Below are 21,411 nucleotides of genomic sequence, written 5' to 3'. Positions count from 1 at the left end.
TCTTTGGAGTCTTGAAGGTGTTAGCCCTGCTATCCGCGCCCGCTGCAGCCCAGCTTGAGGTGAGGTGTCTTCCATTGTCTTTACGTACCTGCCATGCTGTTGTAACTGAAAGGTACCTGTTCGTAGAGCGTCGGGACCATGTATCTTCCGTCAGCTGGTACGGTCATGTTCGAGTTCTCCGACAAGCAAGAGCTGCGGCGGAGGTACGGAAAGGGACATGACCAGGTACAGAGTACCGGGGCCCCCCAGACAGGCAGTCTCAAGAACCAACCAACCCCCCTTGTCCGCTGCGAGCTGGTTCAAGATTGGTGCGCTGTACCTATCTGCAGACTGCACCAGTATCCGCGGTGCGCGTCCTGCCCGTGATGCGCATCGCAGGTACCTGCCGGGCGAGGTTCAAGCCGAGAGCTACCTCCAGCCTGGAATCTACCAGCTCGTAGATGCAGTTGCAGAACAGTGCCAATCCAATCGCAGAATCCCACCACCTGTCTCTCTGCTTTCCCCTCCCCCTCTCTGAAGTGCATCCCAGCAAGTTGTCTGCACTTGACACCCCTGTCATCCTAGTTCAGGTTCCTCCAACAGACTCAATCAGAAGGGGGGCATGGAGGGGTGGCTTGGAGGGGAGACTGGATTGGGGGGCACACCGCGCCGTACTCCGTACTCGGGGGTGATGGAGGCGCGCAATGGAACCTGAACAACTGGGGGGGACGGGAGAGAGCGAAAGCACTCGAATGCCCCGCTTCCATCCCGCGGGTGGCCAGCAACTGAAGGTACCTTGCCCGAGATGCCTCAGATATGGCTTTCATTGCTAGGTAGCAAGCAGGATTCTGTTGTGCCTGGGAACGTCGTTATGACTGAGAATGAGGTGTTGCTGAGTAGGTATGAGAGTTGGCAGGCCTCTCGCATACCAAACGAAAGCAACCTGGAACCGTCAGAGAGGCCGCCCTGTTACGTGCCCAGGTGGTGCAATATGCCCGGAGTCTTCTTTGGATAGTGCGCCCGGCTACCGGTACCTGGGCCTACCTACCTTACCTTTACCTGAGGTAAGAAATGGAAGGAAGAGGAAGGTCTCCCCTCCGTATCTTATCTTACCTTTAGATGCCGCTGCCGCCGTGGAGGGGGTGGAGGCGGGACAGACCACCCACCCCCGCCATCAGCCACGGAGAGAGCAGCAGGTCCAAGTCAGGTCGGGGGTACCTAAGGGCACGTAGTGTACTCCGTACCCATGGTAGGTACACAGTAGTACCACCGCACCTCACCTCAACTAGAACTGGAACTGGACCGACCGGACCTGGGACCTGCCTACCTGACCTCAACTCACTGTCACTCACTCTTCCCCGTGCTCTCTCCTTCGACTCATCAACACCAACAACTCAAACAACGATCCACGATAGCAGCATTCCCGTGAACACAACAGTCACGTCACGTCCGTCACGACCTGTCACGTCTTTCCTCTTCTGTCTTCTTCTATAGATTTTCCTTTGGCCATCCTAGTAATCTCTCTCTTGCTCTCCACTTTGGCAGTGCCTGCAAGTAAAGCCGCTCTTTTCCCTCTCTTTACTGCTTCTTCCCTTCGCTTTCACCTCCAACCCGACGTCCATCTTGCTTACCGATCGGTATTCGACTTGTTCCGTCTTGCTTTGCCTGCCTCTATTTGCCACGCAAAACTGTTCATATTCAAAGCCTTTACAAAAAAATAGCCTGCGGCAGCCTTCGTCATCCGAGGTCATCTGCCGCCTTTGTCGACCACTTTCGCGCGACTCTCTAATAGACCAACAACTCAACTCTCGTCCTTTGCAGCCTTCCAACAACCCTCATACGACGATATCGAGCCACGTACTGCGACACTTGCATACACGCTTCGTATCGACTTCATCGTTCCCAAATAAGCGGTACAGTTGGCTTGCGGAAACGCAGGTCCTTGGAGCAGGAGACTGCTCCAACTGCCGCGCAACACCACTTGAATGCCGAGTAAGTTCGGGTCTCTCTCCTGCGCCCCTGAGCTGTCATACGCGCCGGGACCAATGTAATTTTGCCATACTCATCATCTCATTCTCTTCAGGTTCGAAGAAGGACAGAAAGAACGCGAAAGATGGTGCAGTTAGCGCCGCGGTGACGAAACTCGCCGCGGGCAAGTTCGCGTAGGTTCCCCTCTACCCCTGCCCGTCATCTTAGAACCCCGCGATAGTCGGCGTTGAGTCACTGCCGCAACCCTTGTGGCCCTTATACCTTTGTCGCGACCACGATGGCTAACAACCTCAAAGAAACGGCAGCCCTTCCAAGAGCCCTCCGTCCGATGCATCGTCGCCTCCCGTTCATTCTCCCGACATTAGACCCATAACTCAAGACCCGTCCCCATACGATGGGCACCCCACCGTCTCGCCCTCTCTGGATGCACTTTCCACCACATCCGCATCGGCTGCAAGTACAAACCACGACTGGGCAAGAGGAGGGCTCGCTGGCTCTCCGGGCAACTTGATCAGTCTCATGGGCGAGTCGCCGCCCACTCAACCTTCCTCCTACGAAGACTCTGGTCGCCTCCACCACGGATGGGCCGTCCAGCGCCAGTCCCTGACGCCCCAGACTGCTTCGCCATCTCCTCCCAACAGCATGCCAAACCATATGAAGCGGCCTCTCAGTTTCCAGATGGATGCGCAGTTTCCCCTTGAAGCCTACCATCAGCCGGCTGCAGCTGCAGCATACCGTCGCAGCTCCATGCAGTCGCAAATGTCCCACGCCCGAGTAGGCTCCCAACCCCCGCTCCCTCATCAAGCCCAGCCGCATTTTTACAGTGCTCCTGACATCGACTTTGATATGGCTTCCAAGGCTGGCATGAAAGCCGGCGATAAGGGCTACTACTTTGGTTTCGATACACTCCCTGCTGCACACAACGAATTCGCCCCAGGATCAGACAATGTTGCGCTGGCGGGCTATGAGGGTGGTCTCGAAGTTTATTCAGTCAGCAAGCGCGGCCTAGATCGGGTTGCCGGCCTCAAAGGGTTGCGAGGAGGCGTATACGATGCCAAGGTCCTTCCTTGGTCAACTCCTGGAGACAAGGCCGATGATTCTCCGCTCGTGGCTGTCGTCATTCACGGGCCTGTGCTACCACAAACATCGCCAGAGATCGCAATTCAAGCGGCAAACGACAACATTACCGAAGACAGAGCTGATGTGCCAGGTAGCCCTCGAGCTGATGGCAGCCAGAAGGGAGGCCCTTCCGGCCGATTCACGCCTGCCATCGAGTTTTACCAGACGTCAGTCGAGCTATATTCTCTCAAGACCGGCAAACTCGTCGACGTGCTTCTACAAGCTCCAAAAGTCCCTCTGGCAACACCCGTAACGAGCCCGATCTTCAAGCCGCCGCCGCCGACGGGCGCATTCATGATCAAGGCTGATGCTGGAAACATTGCAATCGCCTCTGGAGTGAGTGGAGAATGCTGGGCTTACCGTTCTATCCTGGATTCCAACGACGGCACAGTTCGCTTCGGTTGTGTTGGTAAACTCTGGACCAGCCTCCAACAGCCCCCTCGAGGAGAGGTTGCCGAAGATGCTGAACGCCGCCACTCACCTGTGCCTCTTCGTCCCAACCCGCAGACCCCAATCCTATCGCTCAACGGGAAGTGGATTGCCTACTGTCCTCCAGCCGCATCTTCGCAAATCGCTCTGCGCGCTCATGTACCGGTGGTCATTCTCGGCAAAGCCCCGGGCATCTCTTCGGTGACGTCTCCTGTGCTACCCGCGGTCACCGGATCTGTGGATTCTCCCATGGCCGAGAGCATGGTCAACAAGATTATGCGTGAAACAACGCAAGAGTTGATCTCTGGAGCAAAGTGGGTTGGCCAGCAAGGACTGTCGGCCTGGAATTCGTACTGGAACAAGAATGCGAACCAGGCGCCTCCGATGCAGTCTCGATCCCCTCCTGTGACAGCGCAGCAATGGGCAGGATCGTATCCTCCTCGACACGACGCAAACCAATTCCCGCCGACTCACGGTACACCTGGTCAAGCAGTGACTAAAGACCCCGGTCTGGTCTCTATCCTCGACATGGACAGTTTGCCAACTTCGGCCACCTTGCACCCGCTCATCACCTTTGCATCTCCACTTGGCTGCAGCTTCCTGTCCTTTTCACCGACTGGGCTATCTCTATTCACGGCAAGCGGCAAGGGCGACGTGCAGACTGTATGGGATTTGATGTGCATTCAGTACACCAAGTCGTCACCTCTTCAGGTGATCGCGGCTAACAACGCAGTCGGCCCACGAGTGCGCCAGGTCGCGCAATTCTCACGGATGACCGTTGCTCGGATCGTCGACGTGGCTTGGTCGAAACCCAACGGGGAGCGGATTGCAATGGTCACGGAAAGAGGAACCGTTCATCTCCTTGAAATGCCTTTCAGTGCCTTCACCTGGCCGCCGCCTCGCCGGCGCAAGGCCACGGAAGAAAACGGCGCCCCCGCGTCAGATGCACCTAACTCAGCTGTATCGATCGCATCCAGTGCCTTTGGCGCTGCCTACCATGCCGCCAGACCTTTGATCACTCGGCCGCGTAGGAGCAGCGTGAACGCTCAAGGCTTGGCCGGCGGCAACTTTGTCGATTCAGCCAGCGTTGGAGGCAGAGCCATTGCTGCGAGCATCAGTCATTCCCTGGGCAAAACCGGCGTCGCCATAAACCAGCTGCGCCACACAGGAGACAACCGCGTTTCTTTGCCACAGAGCTCGCTTCTGCCAGCTTCGTCATGCGTCGTATGGATCACTGGTAGGAAATACCATACTCTGTATGTGGTCGGCGACGGCCTAGTGCGAACATTCCCATCCAAGACTCGTCGGCCGTCGGCGGCTGCCAACAAGCAGCGTACACCTCGAGGAGTTCGATACAAGGACTTTAAGGTGCCGGCACTCCCCGACGATGGCTTTTCGCCAGCTGTTCGGCAATTCATCGACTCGGACGAGTATCTGGACCTGTCAGACCGAGAAATGGACGTGGGCAAGACGCTGACGCTTGACCCGCGCGCCAGACCGCTCCAAGTCGATCTGAGTGCGGAAGCATCCATCCCGCAAGCCGAGATCGAGTCCAGCGCGCCATACCAGCCTTTCCATACCGACAGGCGAGTGGCTTTGTATGAGTATGCAAGTCCACCAGCGGCCTTGGCTCCATCGCTTGCTGCGCTGATGGCCGATACCACACTGGAGGATCACGCAACGCCCAAGCAAAAGAAGAGACAGCAGCAGCGTGTGCGCGCTCAAGAAACAACTCTTGAGACAAACTGTTCGCAACCTTGGGCATTTGGTCAGCCACTCAACCTGGTGAAGCTCGATACTGGACATCTCTCGGTTTCGGAAGACGAATTCAACATTTCGGATGATCACCGCGCGCTCCCGCTTTCTTCGATGGAGAGAGTCATGCACCGTGGAGAGAACGGCGATGAGATTGTTGTCACAACCCGACGACGACGTGGGGCGAGGCACACGGAGGATGAGGATGGCTTTTTCGAGGATGATTGTGAAGTGCTTGACTTTGCAGATCAGAGAGTTTGAGAAAGGAATCACGAGGCGTTTGGAGCTAGGTTAGACCAGGAGTCATTTCTGCCATGATTTTGTCTACGGATGATAGGCATCGGTCCAAAGAGACATGCGTCGGGCCGAGGCCTGGGATCATGGGGGCAGGATATGTACTTGGCCGGTCGTGCCACTCACTCCTTTATTGGTGATTTTTTGAGGGTTCTCTCTGGCCTAGGGTAGTACCTCCTCGAGCAGCATCAGAGTAGGTAGCCTTGCTCTTGAAGTGAGCAGCGCGCTCATTCTCCAATAAATCCAGCTTAGATACCCATCATTGTGCTTTCGCAACTGTGGACCCATTCCCCCATGGGCCCTCATGTTCTATGCCCGTATCATCGTAGACATCCAACAATAAACCTGGGCCTCCCGGGCATCGACATGCGCAACAATTGATAATAATTTCCCACTCCCGAGTCCTTTACGCCTTCTTCTTCGCGGCAGCCTTGGCCTTGGCGGCCTTCTTTCTGTTGCTGCGGATCATGACGGTGCCTAGGAAGGAACCGACAACGGCGGAACCGAGGAGGATGAGAATGACGGGGATGCGGATGGCCCAAACGCGCGCAGGGAAGAAGCTCTGGAGAGGGTGGCCCTCATCGACGAAGGGCTGTGGCAAGATGTGTTAGTCAACCTTGCTGGCCCTGTTCGCAGAACAAATGGTAATGGAGGGAGGAGGTGGGTGGGCAATGCTACTTACCATGAGCAGGGTCCAGATGGAGTAGTATGTGAAGATGACAGAGGCAGCCACGAGCATGGCGAAGCCGACGAGAGTTCCGCTCTGTAGTAAATAATTGAAGCACAGATTAGCGAGCTGTTGACCATGTTCGGTTTTACTGCCTGCCCTCCTGCCCTCCCTTGTTGCGCTCGAGGGTGGGATGGGATGCTGGCTGTTGAGTGCGGGCGGGTCCTTGCCGACTCGGGGAGAAGCAATGTCAACGTACCATTGTCGATTTTATTGAAAGGGTGAATAAAGAGTGTGAAGAAGGAATCGACGAGATGGGCGCGCGCGAGTATTGACCAGTGACTGTGTGAATGGAAAGGCCGATGTAAAAGCAGGGTCGTGGGGGGGTTGTGGGAAGGAGGTCGAGATGAGGTAAGGCCAGTTAGGTGGTAGCTCTAGGTGCTGTATTGGATCCTCCGATCGGGAAAATTGTCGTCGCGATTTCAGGGGACGAGGGCGCGCCTGCACTGGACCTCTACGGCTGCGCTAAATGGGAGCTGCCACGGTTGACTTATTGACTTGAGGTAGACGGTGGACCTGCCAGATACCTTAGGTTCCCCCTGTGCTTTGGAAGCTCCAGCCTCATGGTCTGTGCGCTCTCTCTACCATAGTGGGTCCTCTTCGCTCCCCAGCCACACTTGGATTTTTAGGTAACTCTTGCCTGGCGATCCTGTTGCGTCAAAGGAGCAGTAACTTTTCCCAACCCAGCCAAAAGGAAAAACAAGACTTCCAGCAACCAGCGCATCTCCGATTCGGCTGCCGCCATTTCTCTGCGTCGCAAGGCTCCCCAGCTGGATTCTCAATCATCCACAGGGCTCTGAGGACGTGAGAACAGAGGCAAGATGGCATCGGCAGACGTTGGCTCCCCGAGCTTCGAGCGCCGCGAACGCGATGGCGAAATGGAAAACGACCGCGACGGCGGCGACCGTCGACACCACCGCGATAACCGCGACAACGATCGCCCCCGCAATCGAGACCGCGATCGCACCGATAGCTACCGCCCGGCTCCCAAAGAACAACGACGCCCGACGCCGCCCATGAAGACGGAGGAGGAGAAGCAGGCCATCGCAAAGGCCGAGTACGAGAAGCTGCTGTCCATGCGGTCCGGAGGCACCTACATACCACCCGCGCGACTGAGGGCGCTGCAAGCCCAGATCACCGATAAGAGCTCCAAGGAATACCAGAGGCTGATGTGGGAGGCGCTGAAGAAGAGCATCAATGGTCTGATCAACAAGGTCAACTATTCCAACATCAAGCACATTGTTCCCGAGCTCTTTGGCGAGAACCTGATCAAGGGCCGCGGCTTGTTCTGTCGATCCATCATGAAGGCGCAGGCGGCTTCTCTACCCTTTACGCCCGTCTTCGCCGCCATGGTGGCCATTGTCAACACGAAGCTGCCTGCCGTCGGCGAGCTCCTGGTCAAGCGCCTCATCATGTCCTTCCGTAAAGGTTTCAAGCGCAGCGACAAGGCTGTCTGCGTTTCGTCCACAACATTCCTGGCGCATCTTGTCAACCACCAGGTTGCTCACGAGCGACTCGCTGGCCAGATGCTCCTTCTTCTCCTTCACAAGCCGACGGACGACAGCGTCGAGATCGCCGTCAACTTCATGCGCGAAGTTGGACAACACTTGCAGGATATGCAGCCCGCAATCGCCCTTGCGGTCTGGGATCAGCTGAGGAATGTGCTGCACGAGGCGGATATCGACAAGCGTGTGCAGTACATGATTGAGGTGTTATTCCAGGTTCGCAAGGACAACTTCAAGGACAACCCGCCCATCAAGGAGGAACTCGACTTGGTTGAGGAGGAGGATCAAATCACGCACATGGTCGACCTGGACGGTGAAATCGACGTACAGGATGGCCTCAACATCTTCAAGTACGACGCGGAGTGGGAGGAGCATGAGGAGGCGTACAAGAAGCTCAAGGCCGAGATCTTGGGCGAGGGCAGCGACTACGATGACGACGATGACGATGAAGATGAGAGTTCCGAGGAGGAGGACGACGAAGAGGAGAAGGCCATGGAGATCAAGGACCAGTCCAACACCGATTTGGTCAATCTGCGCCGTACCATTTACCTGACGGTCATGTCGTCCATCGACCCCGAAGAAGCAGTGCACAAGCTTTTGCGGGTAAACCTCCCGGCTGGCCAAGAAGCGGAGCTGCCCTCGATGATTGTCGAGATTTGCTCCCAGGAAAAGACCTTTTCAAAGTTTCACGGTCTGATTGGAGAGCGTTTCGCCAAGCTTAACAGGTTATGGACCGGTCTCTTTGAAGAATCCTTTGCCGACTACTACAGCAAGATCCACCGATACGAGACCAACAGGCTTCGCAACGTTGCGCGCTTCTTTGCGCATTTGCTCGCGACCGATGCTATTGGCTGGCACGTACTCTCCGTTATTCACCTCAATGAGGAAGAGACAACGAGTAGTTCCAGAATTTTCATCAAGATCCTCTTCCAGGACATATCTGAGGAGCTTGGTATGGCAAAACTGCAAGCTCGGATGAAGGACGAGATCCTCCAACCCAGCTTCACCGGCCTGTTCCCGCGCGACAACCCACGAAATATTCGCTTCTCCATCAACTACTTTACCAGTATTGGCATGGGTGCTCTCACAGAGGCTTCTCGCGAGTACCTCCAGAACATGCCCAAGCCAGCATTACCTGCACCACCGGCTGATGATTCCGACTCGGAGTCGGTGTCTAGCTACTCTTCGTACACGGGCTCCTCATACTCCCGCTCTCGATCAAGGTCGAGGACGCCTCGACGCGCCATTGATCGCAAGCATGCCGACTCCAGATCTCCTTCGCCCCGCGGACGGGGCCGCTCGTACAGTCGAGGTCGCAGCTCTAGCAGGTCTCGATCTTACAGTCGTTCAGTCTCGCCTCCTAGAAAGGGACGCCGCGACGACTCGTACTCGGCGAGTCCTCCGAGAAGACGCGGTCGTTCTGCCAGCTACTCCAGATCTCCTTCTCCGGCCCGAAATGGTCCTAGGGACCGTAGTCTCAGCGTGACACCGCCACCTCGCCGGGCAGCCCGAAGGAACAGCTCAAGCGTCAGCAGATCTCCTTCCCCAAGGAGAGGACGTTCTATTTCGCGCTCTGTCACCCCTCCGCCTACACGAGGCGTACCTGTCCGCGGTCGTAGTCCAGGGCAAGAAGCGCGTCGCCCAGCCAGGCGGAACAGTTCATCTGTGAGCAGCGCGCCGCGGAAACGCGCCCGCTACGACAGTCGTTCTCCTAGTCGATCGCCGAGCCGTGCGTCATCATACGATTCGCGGTCTCGCTCCCCCGTTGACCGTCGAGGGCCGAGAGACAGCCGCTCACCTGTTGCCCCGAGGGCACGGGATGGTGACAGCGCCTCCGCGGCCCCGCCGAGGGCGAGGAATGGAGGCCGTGATGCGTCGTACTCTCGCTCGCCGAGTCCCCCGCCCAAGAGGTCACTCAAGCGGGGTTCACCGGATCGAGGACGGGACTCAAGGAGCCCCATGAGTGCGAAGCGGAGGCGATATAGCGATTCGGTTTCAAGGTCGAGGAGCCCGCCGCCGCTGAAGAAGGGGCGGAGATGAGTGAGGTCGAGAATGACGATGAGAGCGGGTGAGAATGTGTATAATGGATTCGCAAGGGTCGATGGGTTGTCCAATGTCCAACGTTTAAAGCATGGCATGGGTCAGATTGATATTTGTATAGCTAAGTCAAGATTAGGAATGGGGATGGTGCCAATGTTCATTGGTGAATTTGCTGCCTCTGGGCGGCTTCTCGAAGTGCTTGCTTGCCTCCCTCTGTGTGATTTTTGGTGAGTTGATCAGGTAGGATGCGGCTTCAGATTACTTCTACCTTAATTCAGGATGGAAGACAAAATTGATTTCCTGCTATTCATCTTCCCCTTTCACTACTCATATTATAATTACTATCCCTTTCTATATCAAGGTCCTTCTTAGGTATATACGTAAAGAAATACACTCTGGTTAATGGAAATTCATACTAGTGACAATAGCGGTAGAACTGCTTGTCGCATGTAGCGAGCGGAAATCGATTTTATGACCTACTTAAGGGGTTACCATTTTACTACTAGTCTCTTACCCAACGCTATCAGTCAACAGGAGAAACTGCGAGAAATTATGTAAGTAAAACAAATAAACGACAACAAAGCCGTGCAAAAAACAACGTGAAACTTTGGAACCAGTATTGGAGTCGGTATCTGAATACCGAAAAACACTTTGTGAAAAATAGCAAAAGAGTGTGATCACGGACGCGATCTATCGGGTCACTGTGGACGATCAGGGGATTGAACCCTGGGCCTCCCGCAGACGCTGAAAGTATGCAAAGCGGGCGCTCTACCACTGAGCTAAACGCCCCGAGGTGTTGGATGATCCTTGGGTTCTGGTTGGAGCCTAAGTTTGGAGCTGCAGCGTGTGGGGGTTCAGGTAGTGGAGTTTCTCAGTGGAGTTTGGTCTGTCCTTGGGTGGCGTCGAGGGTCTGGAGAGTCTGGCGAGTCGCTGGGCAGCTTTGGGTAACCTAGAGGGGCGACCAAATCTTGGTTGTTGGTCCAGGAGCGGAATTCTAGTTTGTGGAGTGGTTCATTTTGCGATTGCGTTTGGTTTCGATGCGAGTTGCGTTGTCTCGTGGTGCGGTATGAGTGGTCCGGCCTATTCTGCTTTGGCGCATCTTGAAGTGGTGTTCCAGATGGTGTAAGTCAGGTATGGGTCATTGTCTGTTTGTGCCCCCTATCTGTGCTTCTGTGTTTATTGTTTGTCATGGCTGACGGTCATCTTTCCCGGAGTATTCGTTAGTGGTGCTGGCAAAGGAGCAGGGTGAGGGAATATGTGAGATTGCCTACCTTACTTACCCTAAGGTGAATATCAAGCGGCAACGAGGGGAGGGGGTATATGGTCATTTACATCGACCCCGAGTACTGCTCTGACATCGGCAGAGCCCGTCGAGTGATCTCTGGAGGCCATTCGGTCAGGGAACATTGATGTCATCATCGCCCTACGTGGAGGGAGAGCTGTTATTATACAAATCGCTATGAAGCTTGAGTAGACATAGCATGTTCCTTCCTAGAGAGGTAACATGTATCTCGTACATGGGATGATATCCAGACGCTAATCGCCCTCATCCGCCAGAACCCGTGGTCATCCAACCACCATTTTCATCTCAAATACATCCCGGATTTCGATCTCGGCTCCTCCGTATATCTTGACACGCTTCTTCCCCATGAGATCCTATCCAAGAAGAACCTCGATCCGGTCTCTCGCAACCGCATCCCACACCCTCTGTACGACATGCCCGAGGCCTCTCCGGTAACACACCCCGCCAACCCTCTCCACCCAGAGTACATTAACAAAGTCCACAATCTCGTCCTCGTCCATGTTATCCCGGAACGCATCCAGGTCAAACACATGACTGCCCCCTCTCTCGCTGGCCATCGACACGGCCACGAACTCGAGCTTCTCCTCCCCGGTATGGTTCGCCCCTTGCAAGCCCAACCAGCTATCGTGCGCCGTCACCACGCCGCACCACTTGCCCGTCCTCGACCAGATATTGCCCACCGCCAGCGGAACGCCGTACCCTCGTCCGGGAGCAACCAAGCCCGTGCCAGGTCCCGTATTATTCCCCGAGTTCACCGCGTTTGCCGCCTTCGCGTCTAGCGGCGCCCCGTTTCGAGCGACGGCGAAGTCGACGTCCAGGTACGCCACCGTCGTGCTGAACGAGAGCAGCGTCGCGCTTAGCGCAAAGTCCCCAAAAGGCGACAACCCCGCCCCCGGGATGGCTCCGTCCGCTCCTCCTCCTCCTCCGCCAGCCATCTCCGCCACGGGCACCGGGTACCGAAACACAACCTCCGGATCTCCCGCATACCGGAACCCGCCGCCGCTCCTCGACCACCCAGCAGGCAACGGCACCGTCCTCCGATGCCTCCGATCCCGGTACGCCATCCCATCATTCGGCAACGGCGTATACGTCGCCCGGTCCGTGAGCTCATAACTCACCAACGACCGCAACCGGAACGCATACGGGCTCTTGAACCTTCTCTCCGCGCCCCTCTTGCCGTGATGCGCCGGCGCCTCCTGGACGTAATCCGCCGCCGCCCGCCAGAGCGTCAGGTCCGCGGGCACGCCGTCGTAGTGCCACCCGAGCCAGCTCCACGACGGCAGCGGGTTCATCCCCGTCACGGGCTGCACCATCAGCCGCCGCCGCACCATCGCCCTCGGCTGCCACAGCATCGCGACGTCCAGGAAACTCACCGGCATGCCGAACACGAACCCGCCCGCAAACGACCGCGACAGCACCGTCGTGATGCCCCGCAGCGCCCTCGTCGTGTCCGACATGAGCGTCACCCGCCGCGCGCTAAACTCCATCGCGATCCGCGCGTACTCGTCCATGTCGGGCCACACGGGGTGCAGGTACCCCGTCGCCGCGGGGAACGTCCTCGACGCACACGGCCCCCCGCCGCCGCCGTGCCTCCCCAGCCCTCCGCCCTTGAGAATCTTGCTGAACCTGCCGCCGCCGCCCGCTGCGCCCGGCGGCCCTTGCCACAAGTCGCAGTGGCACTCCCACGTCACCGTCTCCTCGAAAACGTACACTTTCCGCCGCGAGTACATGCCCTCCTGCACCGTCCACGCCCGACCCGCCCACCGCGATGAGAGCACCAAATCTTCGTGCTTCCTCGCTGCGGTGCCCCTCGGCGGCGGCGTCCTCCGCAACAACCCCGTCAACCCGGACTCGGCGTCGCCCGCTGCCGCCACGATGGTCATATAGGCGTTGGCGTACACGTACGCCATATTCTTGACGTACTCCTCCCTCTCCACATCGTCGTCTTGCACGATGCAGAACCGGTCGACCCAGAGGTACTTAATTCCCAGCTTCCTTGCCAACCACATGGCATCCAGAATCGTCTGCGGGATATCCGCGTCGTCCATGCTCGCCGTCAACACTTCGAGGTTCTCCCGTAACGTCTCCACGGGACCCCGCGACGAAGGCAGCGGCGGCTCGTAGACGTAGCTGAGCGCGATATACCGATCCGTCGCCCTCGCGCGCACGAGACACCGGTTCACCGAGTCGATCAGCCATATCGGCCGCCACGTATCCGTCGGCGGGCCGGAGCAGTGGTCGCCGTGCTCGGCATTACATGTGTCGAGCCACTCGCGCACCCTGCCGACGGGATTAAACGCCTTGCTCGCCGTCGAGGCCGACGACGCGCGGCGCGAGGGGAGCGTGGATGCCGCTGCCGCGGCTGCGGCCCCGACGCCCGGCGGATGATCCCCCGCTCCGCGCGCCGCGCCCGACCGCGCCGCTGTCCAGGTGCTCATGAGCCGCTCTGTGATGCTCTGCCTTTTTGCGCCGTTGTTGGCGCTGTTGGGGGGCACGCTCTGCTGTCTCCTGGCGTGGCCGTTGACGGTGCTGCGGCCTCCTTCTCCCCCTCCGCCGTGGTACTTTTCGTCTAACGCGAAGCTCTGCCGCTTTCGTTCCCTTATACGAGGGCTGTCTCGTAGGCGAGGGCTATCCCTCAGAGGCGGGCTGTCGCGCAGACTTCTGTCACTGTCTCTGTCTCTGTCGTAGTCTCTGTCGCGATCTCTGTCCCTGTCCCGGTCCCTGTCCCGATCTCGATCCCGGTCCCTATCCAGTGGCGGTGATGGTGGCAGTCCTCCTCCTCCCCCTCCTCCCCGTCGCCTCGGGTCCGGACCCCGAGATCTGTCCCTGTCGCGATCCCTATCCCTATCCCTATCCCGATCACGCTCACGTTCACGCAAGTCGCGATGCCGTTCCGCACGAATATCTCTCTCCCTACTCCCCCTAGGTGGCGGCGGAACGTGTTGCTGTGAGCGTCGCTGCGGCGGTGGCGTAGGCGTCTGGGGTCTATATCTGCCGCTGGCGGGAGTGGTGCCGTCGCGGTGATGACGCTTCTTGTCGTCGTGGTTGTGGTCGGTACCTGAGTCCTCCTCATCCGACATTGAGCTGGCCGAACTTTCGTCGTCGGATATTACCACTACGCCAGCTGGCCCATCTCCTTCTCGTCTGGTCGTCGCTCCTGGTGGTGGTGGTGGTCCTGGTGGTGGTGGTGGTGGTGCCGCACCGCTGCTGCGGTCGGCGGACGGACTCGGGTGGTCCATTGCCTTATACTCTGGAAAATTCGCAAACCCCAGTTCCCCTTTCTCTTCTCAAAGCGCAGAGTCCCTCTCTCTGATTTCCCGTCCGTCTTATGAGATTTGCGCTGCTGCTGCAGATGCAAGCTGTAAATGCAAAATGCGCGGCCACTAATGCGCTGTGCTGCGTTGCGCTCGCCGCCAGGCTTTTGAGCGTATTATTACTTACGCTTGGTTCCGCAGCAACGGGAATCCGATCTTTTGGGGGTAACCTGTTCCTAGTTCCTACTCTTTCTCCCTCACGAAAAGAGGTCTGTTTCTCCTTGGCTTTTGCTGTTGCGCCGTGACACTAGTGAAGTGTGGCTCGGTGAGACCGTGCGAAACGGAGCTTTTCTTTACGGGAGTGCGCGCGAGAAATTTCGTTATGCAGGGCAGAGACCAAATAAGAGGACTGGAAGAATCACGGGCGTTGCGCTGATGTTAAAGTGATGACCAAAGTCCGATGGATGATGGTGATGAGGTTGCTCGATTGCTTGCGATGAAATTGGGCTTAAAGATGGATGAGATGAGATGACATGTTCGTCGTGTGAGTGTGTATTGCGACGAGATTGAAAATGAATGGCTTTTTGCGACGAGGCATGTGTACGCGCAACGCCACGCAACGCCAGTCAGTGAGACTGAAAGGTGCGATATGAGAGGTGCGGCGCGAGATGGAGTGTGGTGAGCAGCAGAAGGTGAGAGAGGTGAGAGGTCGAAAAAGGCACCGCCACCCCCGGCCCGCCCGTTCAGAAACCTGGGCCCAACCTCGATCGTTTCTCCCCCCCAGCCCCCTCTATTACAACCAAATTAAACAAGACACATTGGGCATAAAAATCGATGCTCTTTCTCTTTCCCACGATGGATCAAATGGTTGGGCCGTCTTAATTTACAGGGCCATTCCCTACCTTGCCTGATGATCTCCCAACATGTTATTAGCCGAGCACGTCAATACCCAAAAAGCAATTGACCCTTGCAAATGTTGATGGATGACAGGCAACTCGATTGATCGACTGTTTACTATGTATCCATTCGTGTACACCAAACATCACGATATTGGCTACCAGACAATTGGAATACACCTCATGCGTTCAAGTCCATCGTACTCACATCTATTAAAATACATTTGCTTGCTAGTCTAACAAACTTCGCAACTGGTCTCTGCCATCGTCAACCGGGACAGAACCTTCCCCCTTCGTCGCCATCCATCACCGTTCAACTAATTCCCTCTGCGGCCTCATTTCTGGCCCATGGTATTTGTATCGAGTGCCGTTCCCGCCGTTACCTGTACACGTTCCAAAAGCCTCCCAATCCTGTACGCCTGTAAATGTGCAACAGTCTTTGATGTTTTCGCAGTTTGAGGAGACCACTGCTTTGCGTTTGCCGTTGGTCGCCTCTCGACTGTATGCCATCGCCATTTTCTTTTTAGCATCAAACCCCCGAATGAAAAAAAAAACCCTCACAAACGTCATTAAACGTCAACTGTGATCACTAGAAACGTAGAAACCAATAAACCCCCGTTCGGCTACTCCTGGTCGCTTTGTGCGCCGTTGCTTGCTCCGTTTGTCTCCTTGGCGCCGTTGGAGGCCGAAGAAATCAGCTTGATCCTCGTGGTGGAAGTTGCTGGTTGAGGGGTTCCGACGCTCGCGCTAGCGCTAGGCGCCACGGAGCCCTCCTTGCCGCCGTCGATTTCCAGCTCTTGCAACTCTGTATGCTTGTCGAGAGCCTTTTGGAGTTCTTCGTGGAAGAATTTCTAAGCATGTGTCAGTTTGAATGTTCACAAAAAGAGTCAAGAAAGTTACCAACCTGGAGAGTGAGAGAGTCCTGGTACAGAAGCGATGCCTCCTCGTTGTAGGTCTGGCAGTTGCGGAACATGAGGTCGACGTCCTTGCGCATATCGCCAAGGCTGTGGTACTGCTGCTTCTTGATCTTGGTCTCAATCTGCTTCATCGAAATAGGAGATTGGATGATCAAGTAGTAGTCGGCGTAGTCGCGCTTGGGTGGCAGTGCAAGGAAGGGCCCAATGATGATTCGCTTGCCAGCAACCGACTCGTCATCATCCTCCTCTGGTGGCTCCGGATCATCCACCTCAAGGTTCATGAGTCCGTCAAATAGAGCCCTCGTGTTTGCCTGCAGGAGTTGGCGTTGCTGAGCCGACACTCGCGGCGTCTCGGAACCAACAGAGACCGACACCGCCTTGGCTCTACCTTGTGGGCCACGACGCTTCTTAGCCGGAGGCTCATCGTCCCCTTCTTCCGCCTTGCGCTTCTCTTGGTTCTTCGCGGCTCCTTTGCGGCCTCTCTTCTTGGGTGTTTCCACCTCCTCCGTGCTGGCACGACTTGCAGGGGGAGAATCGTCAGCAGCATTGGCCATAGCGGACCTCTTGAGCCTGTTGGTCTCCCGCTTGTCTTTGCGGGCTTGCTTTCGTGCTGCTGCCGCCTCTGGTGAGTCGTCGTCATCGTCAACAGCCATGAGCCACTGCTCTTCCGTGAGACCGTCGTCGTAGCGAACCTTAGTTCGCTCACGAGCTCCACGTCCAAGACTTGTCTCAATCTCCTCTTCGATCGGGTTGCCATCACCCAGGTAGATCTCAGGAAGTTCATCCTCCGCGAGGAGACGAGGCTTAATCTTTGGCCCAGCTGCCTCGCCATAGGTTGGGTCTAGCTTCCGCTCCTCGTCGAGTTTCTGGAAAACAGCCACTTCATCGTCGCTACGAGCAAGGAGCAAGTTCAGCTCCTCGTCGTCCATCTCATCCTGGTCTCCAGTCTCCGCCATGTCGGCGCTTTCTAGAAGGGTACGCAGCATGGCATCACGATCCGTCTCTGTCGACTTGTTGTCGAAGCGACCGGCTTGAATGACCTTGCCATCCATGTCAAGTTTGAACCTGGCTCTTTCCAAAATCTTCTCTTCGACAGAGTTCGAACTGATGAGACGAAGAATTCGTACCTCATTCTTTTGTCCGATACGATGAGCACGATCCTGAGCCTGCAAATCTTGATGAGGATTCCAATCGGAGTCGTAGATGATGACAGTGTCCGCAGTCTGCAGGTTCAGACCAAGACCACCAGCACGAGTCGACAACAAGAACATGAAGTAGTCTGAGTCGGGAGCATTGAACTCGCGCAGCAAATCAGAACGCTCATCTGACTTGGTTGTACCATCCAGACGAAGATACTTGAGGTTGCGGTATCTGAGGTAGTCCTCCATGATGTCCATGATGGCCGTCATTTGGAAGAACATGAGAACGCGATGGCCCGTTGCCTTGTACTTGGGCAGGATTCTGTCGAGAAGCTCAAACTTGCCGGCGGTTCTCCATAGCAGGTCGTTACTGATGCTCATAGGATTCATGAGATTCTCGACCTCATCAAACACAAATGGATGGTTACAAAGCTTGCGAAGCTGCATAATCATGTTGCTCAAGCCGCGAGCACCAGCCTTGCCACCCTGTCCGTCGCTGACAAGGATCCTGTTGTGCGTGACCATCTGCTTGTAAAGCTTGGATTGCAAAGCAGAGAACTTGCACTTGATGACCTTCTCGGTCTTGTCCGGAAGATCCTTTTCGACATCCTTCTTCAGACGACGGAGCAAGAAAGGACGCAGCACCTTGTGCAGACGACGAATGACGAGAATCTGTTCTTCTTCCGTGAGTTCCATCTTGTCTTGTCCACCAGTGTTGGCAAAAGGTGTGTTGAACCACTCGTCGAAGGTTGTCGCAGACTTGAAAATGGTCGGTAGCGTGAAGTTGAGCATGGCCCACAGTTCCGTAAGGTTGTTCTGGAGCGGTGTACCGGTCAAGATGAGACGGAATCGGGTGTTGTAGTATTGCTGGATAGTAGTTGTCAACTTGGAGTTCTGGTTCTTCATGCGGTGACCTTCGTCAATGATCATGTGGAACCACTTGATCTTGCTGAGAATTGGGCGATCCTTGATAATGTACTCGTATGTCGTGAGCAACACCTGGAAACGTCCTTGGCGGATCTTGTCCTGGTGCACTTTTCTGGCCAGAGGAGGACCCTTGTAGACAATCTTGCTCACAGAAGGCGCCCATTTCTCGAACTCGAGTGTCCAGTTGGTCAAAGTACTGAGGGGCACAATGACCAGGTAGGGGCCATCCTGCTTCTTGCGCTCAATGAGATACGTGATCAAACTAATGGTTTGAATAGTCTTGCCGAGACCCATCTCGTCGGCAAGAATACCGTTCAGGTTGTTGTTGTACAGGGAAATCATCCACTGCAGACCCTTGACCTGGTATTCCTTGAGCTTACCACCGACCAAGATATCGGCCTGTTCTGTGACCTCTTCCTTGATGCGATGGGCGACGGCATAGTAGTCGATCTTTCGTCCACTTGTGTCGTCATCATCCTCATCGGGTTCGCTCTCCTCTTCTTCCTCCTCTGGCAGCTCCTCCTCTTCGCCAGTCTGCTCCAGCAGGGCCTTCCTTTGCTGAGACTTGACGGAAGCAGCGAGTTGACGCAAGAATCCATCGGTCTGTCTGAGAAGGTGGGTAATACGGGTATCCTTGGCTTCGTCAAGCAACTTGAGATAAGCCTCTTCATCGTTGGCCTTAAGAGCCTGCAGACGCTGCTTGGCAGTACGCTCAATCCTCTTTTGCTCTTCCTTTTCAATGTTGTAGTGCTGGGCAAACATGAGCTTGTTGAGTTTGGTAGACTTATTGCGCTGGCTTGATGCGGTTTGTTGAATCTCGTTTCTGTGTTGAGTAATGGCGGCCAAGAAGTCAGTGTGCCTCTTCTTCTCGCGGTTCTCCCGGATATCACGCTGCTGCTTCTCAAGCTTCTCTGTGATTCTGGCCTCGCGAACCGTCATCTTCTTTGTGCGGCGGTATCCGGAGCGGTTGGTCGTCATTGCAAGGTTGTCATAGAACATCATCGAGCGACCAATCTTATCTCGCAGCGCCTTTTGCTTCGCGTACAAGCCGAGGCTCTTCATCTCAATGATCGCCTTGACCTTTGCACTATCATCCAGTTCAACATCGTCCTTGGTGGTATCCCAGTGAGCAATATTTGCTGGGGTGTTTCTGAGCTCGGCAAACCGATCTCTCATGCGGTTGAACACAATCAGCTCCCTCTCGTACCGCAGCTGGTCGAAGTCGACACCAGTGGGGAACAATCCCGGGATAAGCTTGCGATTTTTCCGTTGAGTATGGTCGAAATGGCTAATCGACTTGCGAATCAGGTTGTTATCGCCGTAAGGGGACCTGACGGTCTTGAAGGTGGGCCCTTGGACCTCTGGAGTAGATTCAGACTTGGCTTCAGACCCATTGATGCCGGGCTGTGCAGAGTCCCGACTAGTGGTTGCGGGTGTTGATGAAGCTGCCAGCGCGGCAGCCTCGGCGGCGATGGCTTTCCTGCGCTCTCGCTGAGCAAAGATGGCTTGCTGCATCTGTAGAGGAACTCCAGCATTCTTGGTCAACAGCTTGAAGGCGTGGATCTGTTGTCTAAGCAAGCTCAATTGTTGCGGGTTGAACTGGCCAGCACCTGGGCCGCTGGAAGGAGCAGCTGTCGAGGGGGATCCAGCGGCAGCGGCAGCATTTGAGTTGGCTGCAGGAAGCGCCGAGGCGCTGAGCGCGCTTGATGTAGGAGGTTGTGTCGACTGGGGATGCTGCTGGGCGGGCTGCGAGCCATTGACAGCGCCATTGGGACCACCAGCCTGCTGCATCTGTCGCTGCTGTTGCATCTGTTGTTGTTGCTGCTGATGCTGGAGGAATTGTTGTTGCTTCTGTCGCATACGCGCTTGTTGTTGGAAGGACAAGACGAACTGCTCGGCCTTGATATATTCGGGATCGGTGTTGGGGACGCCGCTCTCTCTCATCTGCTTGAATTTCTTTGGTGTGTTAGCATCGTAAGATCGCATCGAATTTTGGCATATCATCGGAGCATGTGAGGGATGCGGTCATTATGAAGAATAGGCTCTTACATTGAAAATCTCTTGAGCCTGTTGAGGAGTGGTGGTCGCCATGCCGGCGCCAGGGAGCTGGACGGCAGGCGCAGCCTGTACTGAAGCCATGGTGGGCGATGTGTGTATTCCAGCAAATCTAACGACTGCGGGAATCTCTAGAGATGCGACGACAATCTCGCGCGCATTATCATGCAAAGGCGTTGTAGGTGTAGACAAGTGGAGCCTTATTGAAGGTTTGTCGCGCTTGGCTCGTCGCGAAATGAGAGACTAGAAGGCTATTGGTGATAAGGACGGGAAATGCAGCGCGTCGGTATCGAAAACACAAGGTTTGGGGATGGCGATGTGGTTCGGAGACGGCAAGGTTGATGCCGTGGTCGGAACGGAAACACGTCGGTCGCGTAGAATCGAATTCACCGAGATGGCGGATGGAGTTCAGCGGCAGAGACGATGGATGGGGGACGCGAATGCGGTGCCGCGAAGCGTGGGGGGGAAATGGGTGGAAGGGTGAACAGGACGTGATGCGAAAAAAAACGGGAGTTGGTCGGAAGGGCGCGGCGTCGGGGCGTTGCCTCGAGCAAGATGCGCGAGGAAATCGCGTGGAATAGGTTGCTGGACACTTTCCGAGATGGGTGTCGATGCCTGTAGAGGGGGGATGGCGATTTTTCGATGCGCGCGGTGCCGGTTGAGATGGAGAGGTGAGGACAACGACAAGATTCATTGATGGTTGGTGCGGACTCTGTGAAACTGAGTCCCCGTAATTTTCAGCACCGCAACAAGTTGTTGCCTGAGGCGTCTACGCTAATCTGCTTATGTACAAGCGAGGGCGCTTGGGCCAACTCGTTCCCTGGTTTACTGCAGGCAGGCAGCGGCCGGCCTGGTCGGCCAGTGGTTGGCTTCGGGTACTATCCGGGCCACATGCGTGCCTCAAACCGTGGCCTGTCAGGTTCATCGGCCACCAAGGAATGCCAGATCCACGCCGCTTGGCATCTGTCGTCTTTCGTTTGCAGCAGCAAGGTGAAGAAAAATGTTTAGGTTGTCGGCGCATCGGAGGCGCGTCTTTCTCTCGTAGACCCCATACTATTTCCTCAGACGCGCGTTGGCTGAAGT

General features: G+C 56.0%; 5 protein-coding genes across 5 annotated transcripts; 2 read left to right on the top strand and 3 right to left on the bottom strand.

The window, feature by feature from the left end:
• Window positions 1-1,310: 1,310 nt before the first annotated feature.
• On the top strand, window positions 1,311-5,532 carry HER10_EVM0009800 (uncharacterized protein; the record flags this gene model as incomplete). The annotated part of the gene is made up of 1 exon (XM_035479273.1): window positions 1,311-5,532. Exon 1 carries the CDS (start codon window positions 2,488-2,490, stop codon window positions 5,530-5,532), a length of 3,045 nt encoding a protein of 1,014 aa, XP_035336426.1. The 5' UTR covers window positions 1,311-2,487.
• Window positions 5,533-5,971: 439 nt separating this feature from the next.
• Window positions 5,972-6,494, bottom strand: HER10_EVM0003900 (dolichol phosphate-mannose biosynthesis regulatory protein; the record flags this gene model as incomplete). The annotated part of the gene is made up of 3 exons (XM_035473562.1): window positions 5,972-6,157; window positions 6,248-6,328; window positions 6,492-6,494. 3 exons carry the CDS (start codon window positions 6,492-6,494, stop codon window positions 5,972-5,974), a joined length of 270 nt encoding a protein of 89 aa, XP_035335880.1.
• Window positions 6,495-7,113: 619 nt separating this feature from the next.
• HER10_EVM0012014 (MIF4G domain-containing protein) lies at window positions 7,114-9,512 on the top strand (the record flags this gene model as incomplete). Its single annotated transcript, XM_035481419.1, has 4 exons — window positions 7,114-9,125; window positions 9,166-9,271; window positions 9,333-9,412; window positions 9,443-9,512. 4 exons carry the CDS (start codon window positions 7,114-7,116, stop codon window positions 9,510-9,512), a joined length of 2,268 nt encoding a protein of 755 aa, XP_035336627.1.
• Window positions 9,513-11,455: 1,943 nt separating this feature from the next.
• Window positions 11,456-12,138, bottom strand: HER10_EVM0008566 (heterokaryon incompatibility protein). Its single transcript, XM_035478083.1, has one exon. It carries the CDS (start codon window positions 12,073-12,075, stop codon window positions 11,494-11,496), a length of 582 nt encoding a protein of 193 aa, XP_035336312.1. The 5' UTR covers window positions 12,076-12,138; the 3' UTR covers window positions 11,456-11,493.
• A 3,775-nt stretch (window positions 12,139-15,913) lies between these two features.
• HER10_EVM0010254 (SNF2 family domain-containing protein) lies at window positions 15,914-20,412 on the bottom strand (the record flags this gene model as incomplete). The annotated part of the gene is made up of 3 exons (XM_035479720.1): window positions 15,914-16,141; window positions 16,195-20,229; window positions 20,323-20,412. 3 exons carry the CDS (start codon window positions 20,410-20,412, stop codon window positions 15,914-15,916), a joined length of 4,353 nt encoding a protein of 1,450 aa, XP_035336463.1.
• Window positions 20,413-21,411: the final 999 nt, after the last annotated feature.

Source organism: Colletotrichum scovillei, assembly GCF_011075155.1.
Source record: "Colletotrichum scovillei strain TJNH1 chromosome Unknown Contig00003, whole genome shotgun sequence".
In the NCBI taxonomy this organism is placed as follows: Eukaryota; Fungi; Ascomycota; class Sordariomycetes; order Glomerellales; family Glomerellaceae; genus Colletotrichum; species Colletotrichum scovillei.
Note: the sequence above shows the minus strand (reverse complement) of the source record. Positions and strands in the feature narration are given on the sequence as shown.

Coding starts and splice junctions, on each gene's coding strand:
- HER10_EVM0008566 (XM_035478083.1), bottom strand. CDS start 12,075: ATGGCTGGCGGAGGAGGAGGAGGAGCGGACGGAGCCATCCCGGGGGCG.